The following is a 10,920-nucleotide window of genomic DNA, read 5'->3' as shown; positions in this document are numbered from 1 at the left end:
TCAAAGACCAAGATGGCAAAACATCCGACGCCTCGACCGACCTGAAAGTCGGGAACAGGGAGGATTTTAATATTTGGCGGCAAACCCGTCGAATGAAGACCAAGAATGGTTGGAGGGGAGGAGCGCGGCGGGCGGGCCAAGCTGGCGGGCCAAGATCCCCAAGACTCCAAGACTTCTTGGTGCTCGGGAGTTGACCGAAGCGCCTCAACATGAGATGGAATCTGGCTCGATGTTTAACTTGGCACGGAAGTTATGATCGCGCCCAGCAGAGCCGCCTTGGAAATGTTCAAGGTTTGAATCCTCCTCTCCGCACAGGGAGGCCAAGTAGATGCTCCGAATTATGGGACAGCATATCTCGGAAACCATTTGAAGCACCGACCGCTTCGTTGTCTCTGATGATTCCCTCGCCATGGGATTCGCTTTGTCTTTAGATCCTACATCTCACCTTGCTCAACGCGAATCCTTCTAATTTCTGTTCCATTACATTCTCTTCATGATTTAAGTTTTGCGTTGAAATTTGAAACAACGCACCGAAGGCTGCATGCAGTATCATTGACTTGCTTCACAGTTCGTCACTCCCCCACTTCAGCTCAGAAGGCGGATGAGCCAAGTCCAACGAAATCGGAACAGCTTTCGTCTTCCTCAATATTCTGCCATCCTTGTCAACAGCCTCCGCAATGACTGTGATGCCTTCAGATACATCCACATAACGAAGCGTGGCGTGAGTCTCAAAGCCCTCACGCTCGACTTCTCCCAAGAAATCTTCCCTGGAACCCGCTGCAGACCGGGCGTAGAACCTCCACGAGGCAGCCTCCGTATCCCCGTTCCACGAAACATAGACATTCAAATCGCCATCTCGAGCACCCTTGAAAGCCACAACAGCAGGTTCCTCGCCAGGCGTTCCGGTCCAGTTGTATCTGAAACCGCGGTAGCTTTGAGTAAAGATACCCTCCGGAGCCGAGTCGAGGTACGCGTGGAACAAGACCTTGCCCTCATGGCTGTACTCCGTCACCGCGCCCGACTGGCCCCAGTTGATAAAGACATTGTTGTTCGGCAGAATCTGCAGGCTACCCTGCGTGCGCGCCGACAAGCCATCCGGAGCGTCGTACGTCTGAATCGCTTTCGCGGTGCCGTCGGTGTGGTTCAGCTGATAGATGCGACCCCGCGAAAACGCGTTAGTCTTTTTGGGCGCCGAGTGGGCTCCATTGTCAAACAGGGTGATGACCTCGATCTTTCCATCTGCGGAACGGCTGCGGAATCTAGCGTGATGTTGGTAGCCAAACACGTCTTCGCTGGCTAGCGTGAACAAAGAGCCTCCGTGGAAGCCTCCGAGCTGCCAGATGATCTCGCCGTTGGTTCCGTTGATCTTGAAGACCGCCGCGACATTTCTTGCCGATATGAGATAGTTCCCCTCGTCGTCCTTGTCGACGCTGTTAATGTGGAAATAGTTCCAGGCATCTGTCTCCGTTGTGCCACTTCCGGGAAGACCTGCGCCAAAGTCGAGCGGAAAAGCGCTGTCTGCGAGGGAGGTAAGCTTTGCTTCACTCATTTCAGCCAAGCTTCGATCACTCACACTTAGGATCAACGTGGTCGAAGCTCTCCCATTCGAAGATAACGTCCCCCGTGTCGATGTCAATCTCTGAGAGTTATTAACAGCCAGACTGACACAAAAGAGAGGATAGCGTACCTTGAAACCCTCCCGAGAGAATCCAGTTCTGCTCTGCAGTACCTCCCCATGGCTTCAAGGACACGGTCCGTGGGATCGGCGTCTCCACCAAGGCCGTCTTCCCGTCAACGAGCCGGAACTCGTGCGCCGAGACGAGCCGGTGCGATCCGACCTTGACCACCTTGGCGACCTCATAGTCCGGCCCGAGGAGTGTGTGGTAACCAAACATCCTGCCATGTTTTCCATCGAGCGATCCTTGGAATGCACGCAGATACGGCTTCCCGTCCCAAGTGTCGGGGCGGAAGTTGGCGACCCATCCGGAATGGTATCCCACGCCAGACCAGACTAATTCTCCATCGTCTCGAAAGATGTAAGCTCCCGGCTGAATAGGCCCACGGTGGCCTTCTTCGAAACCCTCGTAGGGCGCCACAAAGATGAAGCCCTTCTCCACGGCATTGCGGTCGGCTGGAACCGTGATGTTGAGCCTCGGGGCGGCAAGTTCGGGGCGGGACCGGAAGCGCCAGTCAGCGGCGGCAAGAGACGCCAAGCTGAGGCATGCGACTCCCGCCGTGAGCTTCATTCTGTACTTGTTTTGAAATGTAGGACTTCCACGACGATTCAATTGAAGACGAGAGGTTGATGTTTTGTGAATTTGGGCCAAGTCCTCGAAACTTTCGTCTCAACTTTTAAAGCAAGAAACCCTTGACTAATCTAATGAACCCAAAACGCAAACATCAATTGATATGGCGCAAGAGCTTGATCAGTTGAGCGATGCCGCGCTTCAAATCCAGCATCGCCGGATGAATCGGTTCGGGCCGGTCATCGCCCACTCGGAAGCCATGCCACTGTTCTCGTTATTCCATGACGTGCTTTCAACCCAGCAGATGAAGAACCGCGACAAGTAGCCACAAGCGCGAAGATTGGTTCGATGAGGCTTTTCCATGCCGGGGTACCATGTCCCTGACCGGTGCACCTCCTCCGAGTTCCTGCGACATCCGCCACATGTCAAGAAGCTCGCCGGAGCGCATCCGCGATTGTGGGGCCGAACTTTCATGTCTCTAGCTGGCTACCTATGTGGGCGATAGGGCCGACTAGGACAACCAAGACAGCCGGAGCGATAGAATCACTGAATACAAGTCACAGACACAATACAGGTAATCAATATCGTAGGACGTTGAAACCCCGTCTGGTCACCACTGGTCGAGTAGGTCAAATAGGTTCACAAGATGAACAACTGCATCGCCGGCAGACTCGAGTAGTTTCTGATGTGATGAAAATCAGCATGTTTACCCATCATACAATTCACAAGCACGATCACAATCATCATGTTCACATCCGCAAGCATTCAATTTCAACCGGGTATATTGTCCAACAACCCCCCACATCCTTCACTTCCTCCTTGCTTCACATCCACCCTAAAGCTGGCAAGCCTCGCCGGTGTTCTGCGTAGTACCCAGCTTATCGTCGCAGTTGATATCAAATCGGCTCTGCGCCAGAGCGTTCGACTTGGCGATACAGCAAATCTAACCCCAAGTCAGCACCTTTCTCTACGTTTCCTTATTCAAGTCAGGTGTTGAACTCACTCCTCTGCCGAAATCCTTTCCACCCGCGCCAGTGCAAATACTTCCATCCGTCATCACGTTGTTGCTAATGTCTCTGCACAGGAACGTCGAGGCCTGCGCGGAAGCGAGAGCGACGAAAACGCTCGTGGCAACAATCGTGAACTTCATCTTGCTGGTTTGGGTATATGGTGCGTAAAGCTCTAAAGCGAAGTAAACAAAACCGGGGCGATCAACGCTGTAGTGTAGAAGACTGAATAAAGACGCTGGATAAACTTGAGATGAACCAACCATCCCTCCTCAAGGTTCCAGTTCATCCGTTTTATACATCGTCACCAGAATCGAGTCAAGTCATGACAAGAGGGATGGACAGCTGAGGGTCCCCCCGCCTCGTCTACTCCCAGCCGAACGACCCGCACTCCGGTACGACACTGCGCTTCACACGCGCGCGCCGAGTCATTCCCCCCCGGCCGCGCCACCCCGCCGGTACACGTCTCAGACGTCTGAACTGGGTCCCTGAAACATTGACAGCGGCGTCGGCGAGAGCTCTTTCCCTGTCGCTGCGCGCATCTTCATACAAGGCCAGCAATCAGAGGGCGGCCTCGCGTGAATCGTAAATGGGGCCCCGGTCTGGATGCGTCATCTTGTTCCAGAACGTTGGCTTCCCTCAAAATAAAGTTCACGATAACCTTCCGAAATCAGCTGCAAACTGGGCAAACTAGCCGGAGAAATCCACGCGAGCTGCCTGGCGTTGCGTCGTCACGGAACTCTCCACACAGTGATCACCCGAGCTTCGAGAAGTCCAATGGCAGAAACGATGTATGAGCTATGAAACTAGCTCAACAATACACACTCTCTTTATCCCAGAATCCATCCGTTGACCCCGTCTAATAGAGCCATGCAACCCAGTTGGATATCATCGTCCACGCATGCCTTCATAACCGTACATCTATGAATGACCAAGCCCACTATACACGATTACGACGGAAAGGCCTGCTGTTCAGGTATGCTCCGTTGCCCTTATTGTCGTAATCCTCGCCGTCGTCTCTCTTGTTGTCCTCGCCCGTCTTTGGCGTCCGGTGTCATGCGGTGTCGTCTGGCGCTTTGTCCAGCGCCTTCGTCCAGCGCCTTCGTCTGGCACCTTCGTCCGGCGTCTTCGTCCGGCGTCTCCGTCCAGTGCCACTTTAGGCAAAGTAGCTCTTCCACAACACACCCTCCAGGTCCTCAAGCTGTTCCTGAGTGAAGTACTGTATGTAGCTGTTAGCTTGGTGTATGGAATAACATATGATGTGCCGACGTACCTTCTGATCCACGCTCCAGCTGTCCTGTCTGGTCTTCTTGAAGTCGGAAAGAATTGCCTTGGTGGCTTTACCGACGACTCCGGGGTCGCTAGCTGCACGAGTCGCCAGAATTTGCAGAACCTCGGGCATCCAAGACGGGGGCGGAGTGGCGTACGGAAATGCTTCGATGAGCGCACCCAGACCAAGGACAGCTGCATGCCTGCGGACGATCTGCTTGGTGGTGTCGACCGGCGTCTCGGTTCCTGGGAGCTTCCGCTTCGGCATGGGGTTGAGGCGCAACTCATTCTCGTAGCGCTTCTTCAGAAGCTGAATGGTAGGATCGCGGATGCGCTTCGGCGAGCACCTGATCATGCCGGCCAAAGTGGCAGAAGCGCAAGATCGCACTTCGAGCTGCGCGTCGGCCAGCATGTCACTGACAGCATCAAACAAGATGTCACGCTGCTTCTTCTCGATGAGGAACAAGCGACGGAAGTAGATGACTTGCATGTTGACCATGGATCTCAACCGCTGGTGCCAGCTGGTCGCAGACTTGCCAATTCTGACTAGAGCATCAATGAAGGGACCATCTTCGCCTACGCGGAAAGGAATGTTGGGCAGGTGGCGATAGACATGGTAGGCAAGCCGCATAAGCTCGGGGTCTTCTTTGACATCCATCATGTGGAGGAGCTGCTCCATATATGGTTCCGGGAAGAAGGGCATCAGCTGAGTACACTCCTGAGACGAAAGCGTACTGTCCAGCCAAGTCAAGACGGTCTTCGATCCGGAGGTGTAGGAAGACGGCGTTTGCTGTCCTGGCGTACGCTCTTTACGCCACTTCTCGAGTCGATCGAAGATCTCGCGCATGGTAGCGTCGAACTCCTCGGTACACTTGTAAGGGCGAATCCCCAGAGACGAGGCCTCCTTGTTTGCCTCCAGCAAACGGTCGACGTTCTCGAACGATTCGTGATACCTGGTGCGGTAGATGGTGGCGATGACCCGACCCATTGCCTCGCGGACCGTCTTGTACGGGTGGTCGATATGAGCCAAAAAGTCTTCGAGGATCGGCTTCTCGTGACGGAAGTGCCAGCCAGCGTCAGTGATGATAAACTCGAGCACTTGCACCTTGCTCGACTCCTTGAACGCGGCATTGGATGACATATCCAGCCTAAAAGAACTAAGGGTATCGACCAACTCGTGAGATCGACGAGGGTCCTTCGGGTCGACTGTCAGATGCAGGCAGGAGACCCAGTACTGCAGGTTCTCCGGCGTCAGGTCCTCGTTGAGGATCTTCAACATCAACGTAGCGGCGAAGCCCCACACTTTATCACGGAATTCGAGGGGGTCGTCACTTGACCCAGCCATCAGTGCCGCCAGTATCTCTGACGTCGCCCGGTGCTGGTGCTTATCACTGCCGTCGCCGTATACGTCCGTAGTGAGTTCCTTGACGTCGTCCAGCGTGATCTCCGTCCCTCCGTAGTGCATCAGGTCGAATACGTGCATGAGCATGTAAACGTTGCCCATGCGGAACCGATCGGCGCCCGCGTCGCGGGGCTCTTGCTTGAGGTAGTCAAAGCAGGTTTTCAGCCAGTCGCGCGTCAGCATTTTACCGATTTGGGACCGCACGGCGGCCTCTCGCTCGTCGTAGTCGGTAAAGGGGTCAGGCTTCGCGCGAGAGGCGAGGAACTTCTTGCCCCACACGAGCCATCCGGGATGGTCGGAGTCCACCATGTATTCGGCCTTATTGGGGTCGGAATCAGCGAAGGCGGCGAGGTAGCGGTCGGTAAAGTCCTTGTCGCCCTTTTTCACCTCTATCGCCAGCTTATTCCGGTCCTTCTCCTTCTCCAATAAGTAGTTGCGGTAGTCGTGGTCATACGCGGCACGCATCTCGACGGCCTCGAACACGGAGGTGAAGGCAGACGTGTAACTAGCCCGAAGCCCAGGATGGGTGTCGTTCGTCCCCTGTGCGACCAATTTGATAAACTCTGGGGGTGCCAATGTGTCGAAGCGTAGGCACAAGTTGGTAGCAAATATCACGCATCGGGAAGCAATCTTCCAGTGTGCCTCCTTGGCCATATCGACCAGCTCCAAGCCCAAGGCCGCCTTATTCTTTTCGACGCGTTCGCGACGCTGGACAATGAAGTTGTGGCGGTTGTCAATAGGGCGAGAGCAGTCTTCAGTAGGACGGATCTGCTCGACAAGGTCCTGATTGACGATGATCATTCGCTCGAATGGCTTTCCGAAATCCAATAGAGGGAACAGCGCAGTGGCACCCAGCTGCTGGATGCTGGGCTTGTCAATAGTGCCTGCCTTTAAGTAAAGTCGAAGGGCCTCCGGGGCAAACCGCCAGTCTTTGACGATGGTCCTCAGGAGACTAGTGAAAAAGAGAGTATACATGGCACCCTTGATGCGATCATGGTCGATCTCGTCCAGGGCGATGCGAAGCCTCTCGATAAGGACGGGAATGACGAGGGGCCGACCGCCGATAAGAGCCTTGAGGGAGGAGTCCAAAGCGCTTTGTGCTACCCGCCTGACGTCGGCGTACGAAGAAACGGACGACTGGGCTAGGTTCAGAAGCAGCTTCCTGTCCAGCTCGCTCTTCTGCCTTGCGGAGGCATTGTGCTTAACTCGCAGCAGCTGGTACGCGTCTGCACGCTTGATCAGTAGAGGACGCGGGTAGACCTTGCGAAGACCGCTAATCTTGAAGGCCGAGATGTCCGACTTGTACAAGCGAAGATGTCTCTCCAGCGGGTGGGCAGAACGCTCGATACCGACATCGGTGATCCATGTGCGGTAAGCAGCATAAAGCGCGGTGAAGCAAGACACGTCATCCTCTTGCTTCTGGTTGAGAAAATCGTGCGTGCGGCATAAGAGCTGACCGACATCCTCTCTCAACTCATGCAGCTTGCCGTAAGCTGGATCCTCCTCGGTGAGAAGATAGCCGGCGTCGTACCGGTACTGAGGACGTGTCTCCTCATCTTCGGCAGCCTCGGCCAGGGGGTCATCGTCATCCATCCGGGTGTCGCCATCACCGTCATCCTTCGCGCCGTCTGCCGTCTCGCCGGCCGCACGATGAGGATCAAAGAGAGTCGCAACACCAGATATCACCAAGCGAATCTGCTGCAGCAGTCTTGAAACCTCGTCGGACCATTCCTTGTTCTTGCCCTTACGGCTGACCGGTGGATGCTCGCCCATCAAAGAATCCAACTTCTGCGCGGCTGCCTTGGTTTGGGAATCGAACAGCTCGACGGCGAACTGAATCTCTCCAGCCGAGGGCCGGTGCCACTTGATGGTCAGGTCAGCTGGAGAAGTGGTCTTGCCCCAGTCGCCCACGTCAAGGCCACGCTTGATGATTTCGGGCTCATAGAGAGCGCTATCGATGGGATAGGTATGCGTCAGGTTCAAGAGGAGATGATGAATGTAGTTGGAAATATGGATCGTGGGAAGACCTCGGCACTTCTCTTGCATGTACTTGGCAACATCGTGGAGCTCATTCTGGTACTTCAAGACCTCGTTTCCGACGTGAACGACAACCATGCCAAGCATGCTGACATGCCAGACCAATGCGCGGTCTCTAGGCAAATAGTCTGTACCACTGCTTCTGTCGGAAGCAGCGTGGTTGTAGTCGATCTCGTTGCGAATGTTGACGATGAGCATCGGGATAAAAACCTTGAGCGTCTTTTCGGGATTGACCTTGCACAGGGCGTTGAGGATCCACGCCATGGCATCCCTCGCCTGGTGGACAACGTGGGTTGATACGAATGAGGAGAGCTTTTCGAGGGCGGTGTCGAAGAGCTCAGGCGACAACGATGCGAAGAGAGGAGAAAGCGCGGCGGGTAAGGCGTTGATAACGTTGTCCTCTGGAGTGCCTCCTCTGATATGAGAGGCGTCTGGCAAATTCTCGAGCAATGTGAAGACCTTGCCAAGAAGGGCGATGACGAACTCGCCGAGTCCTGCCGTCGAGGATCTCAAAATGTTCGCCTCGTCTTCATCGGAAATTTCAGTCTCGTAGTCAAGCTTGATGTCCTGTCCCTCGCGCTCCATGCGTTCCATCTCGCCTTGAACCCATTGCATGGCCAGGCTGGTGTCATGAACCGAATCATTATCCTTGACTAACGGGACCATGGGGATGCTGTAAGCCACACTTTGGAAGAAGTTGAGGGTGTACTGCGTCTTTCCCAGGTCGTTGGCATCGATGCCGGGCAAGGCCAAGGCGAGGAGGGCTGTGATGTGGCATCGGAAGCCCTTGGTCTTGGACATGACGTTGGCAATCATCTGCAGGCCGTTCAGACTTGAAGTTGTACGGTGAACTTCAACCAAGCCCTGCAAGCTGGGGTAGAATCGCTGCAGAGCACCGGGCAAGATGAGATTGGGCTCCAGGTAGGCCAGGCCCTGAAGAGACGCATAGTAGTAGTGAGCGACTCTATTGCTCTTTGAGAAGAGACCCATGTATGTGACCTCCTTGAGAGCTGTCACGAAGCGTGCCTTCAGAGCGGGTGTGATCCTGCGGTCTTCGGGCGTGTCCAGCTCGCCACTCTTCTCGCGGTTCCAGCGAGAGACAAAGATGTCGGTGAGATAGACGGTGAACTGGCCGAGGAAAGTCGTCCAGGAACCGGCATTCGACGGGTGGTAGAAGGTGTCAATGGCCTCAAGCAAACCCTCCAAGCTGGCCAGTATTGAACTCTCCTGCTCCAGGCACTTGGGCGAGAGAGAGTAAACGATCCACCTGGCAATCATGTACGCCGTCGGGTACTTCTTCTTGTCCTTCTCCAGGTACAGACCTAAGCCGGACGAGTAATCCAGCGTCGAGTACGGAGAGTTTGACTGGCCAACAGGGATCTCTGTCAGGCGCAGAACAGCCGTGAAGATCCACTCAGACTGCTCCTGGGTAAAGATGCCGTGGGCGTCGAAGGGAGTGTGGGTCGACTGCAGGAAGTCCCTCGCCATGCGGGAGTATAGATCGATGAAGAAGATGTCGAAGCTCTTAGAACGCGCAATCAGAGACCACAGGTGGAAAAGTGTGGGCATGAACTCCTGCGGCTGGGAACAAGGGACGTTCTCGGGGGCCGCATCGGTTGGCAGCAAGGCGTTGATCGTGCCGACAACGATGTATGCGTTAGACACGTCGGATGTGCTGAAGTAGGGTAAGAACTCGTCGAGCATCTCCTTGCGGTCTTTCGGGTCGAAGTATGTCTGGGCATGTAAACATAACTTCCATAGCTGTTTCTGTGATCGACGTCGGTTGGTTTGATGTGAGGCCACTTCGGATGGCAGGACGAGGGCCTTGATTTCCCTCCATAGCGGGCGCCAGTCGAGTAGGAGGTCGTCTACGGGCTTGAGGTAGTGGTATTTCCTGGTGATGACCGACGTTAGCAACAGAGACAACGGGGGGCGGCGAAGGGCGACTGGGGACGACGGGGACGACGATGGACGGCAAAGGACGATGGACGCACCTAGTGAGCACAACGACCATGCGCAAGAAACGGTCGGCGGTGCTGGGGTCCAGACCAGGGGCCAGACAGAGGTGGTAGTAGAGCTTCGCCAAGGTGGAGCGCAGCTCTCTCGTCATCTCGAATTTGAGATTCAGCCATCCTTGCAGCTCTCTAGTCCAGTGCAGCGCGCCTGGGCTGAAGTCCTCGGCCTTGATGGCGATGTAGAGATGCTTGAGAATACCGGCGAGGGCGGCATCGCGTTGCTCCTCCTTCTCAACGGGGAAGGGCAGGTGGTTGAAGTAGCTGAAGGTGCGCGGACGGTAGCGCTTCTTGTCGTCCTCGTCCGACTTGGTGTATGGAGGGCCGGGGGAGTTGGACCGCGAGATGGTGTCGACGGAGGCGAAGTGGCTCGACAGGAAGTGTGCTGTCGAGGCGGCGGACAGCGCAGCAGCGTGGTTGGAGGGCTGGGGCCCCGGTGTCTCGTCCATTGTGTGTAATTGTGCAGTGATGCCGTCTACGGTCGATGTTGAGGAGGACGGCGGACGACGACGAAGACGACGGCGGCAAGGAAGATGACGGGGGAGGGCCGAGCGGAGGGGCAATGGCAGACGGCGGCAGCGGTGGTGGCAGCTACCTTGTGGTCGCACAGGTGCAGCAAGGCAGGATGTATCCAGCTCCCGCTTCCACACCAACTAGTGGAAAGAGCTGGACGTCAGTCGGGGGTGTCGTCGGTCGCGGGGCGTTCGTTGATCCGGAGCAGCACGTCGACGATGGCCGGCAGGACGGGACTGGACGAGATGCTGACAATCCTGTGGTGGTCAATTGGAAATGCAGTCACCGGCGGAAAGATGAACTGTGGTCAATGCAGTTTCCCCTCTGCCTCGAAATGGGGCAGGCAATGGGCGGCGGTGGGGGATACAACGAAAAGAAGGAGACGAGGGAAAAAAAGAAAAGGTGATGTTGGAGGTCGGGTGTTCTTTTGGTCA

At 55.5% G+C, this 10,920-nt stretch overlaps 3 protein-coding genes across 3 annotated transcripts; all 3 read right to left on the bottom strand.

Moving 5' to 3' along the window:
- Window positions 1-562: 562 nt before the first annotated feature.
- On the bottom strand, window positions 563-2,246 carry GCG54_00003993 (uncharacterized protein; the record flags this gene model as incomplete). The annotated part of the gene is made up of 3 exons (XM_045404049.1): window positions 563-1,518; window positions 1,574-1,639; window positions 1,688-2,246. The coding sequence occupies 3 exons, from the start codon at window positions 2,244-2,246 to the stop codon at window positions 563-565; spliced, it is 1,581 nt and encodes a 526-aa protein (XP_045257249.1).
- Window positions 2,247-3,081: 835 nt separating this feature from the next.
- On the bottom strand, window positions 3,082-3,396 carry GCG54_00003992 (uncharacterized protein; the record flags this gene model as incomplete). The annotated part of the gene is made up of 2 exons (XM_045404048.1): window positions 3,082-3,189; window positions 3,250-3,396. The coding sequence occupies 2 exons, from the start codon at window positions 3,394-3,396 to the stop codon at window positions 3,082-3,084; spliced, it is 255 nt and encodes an 84-aa protein (XP_045257248.1).
- A 1,013-nt stretch (window positions 3,397-4,409) lies between these two features.
- On the bottom strand, window positions 4,410-10,422 carry GCG54_00003991 (Proteasome activator BLM10; the record flags this gene model as incomplete). Its single annotated transcript, XM_045404047.1, has 3 exons — window positions 4,410-4,472; window positions 4,527-9,855; window positions 9,956-10,422. The coding sequence occupies 3 exons, from the start codon at window positions 10,420-10,422 to the stop codon at window positions 4,410-4,412; spliced, it is 5,859 nt and encodes a 1,952-aa protein (XP_045257247.1).
- Window positions 10,423-10,920: the final 498 nt, after the last annotated feature.

Source organism: Colletotrichum gloeosporioides, assembly GCF_011800055.1.
Source record: "Colletotrichum gloeosporioides strain Lc1 chromosome Unknown consensus_103, whole genome shotgun sequence".
Classification (NCBI taxonomy): domain Eukaryota; kingdom Fungi; phylum Ascomycota; class Sordariomycetes; order Glomerellales; family Glomerellaceae; genus Colletotrichum; species Colletotrichum gloeosporioides.
The sequence above is the reverse complement of the archived record's forward strand: the minus strand, read 5'-3'. Positions and strand labels throughout refer to the sequence as shown.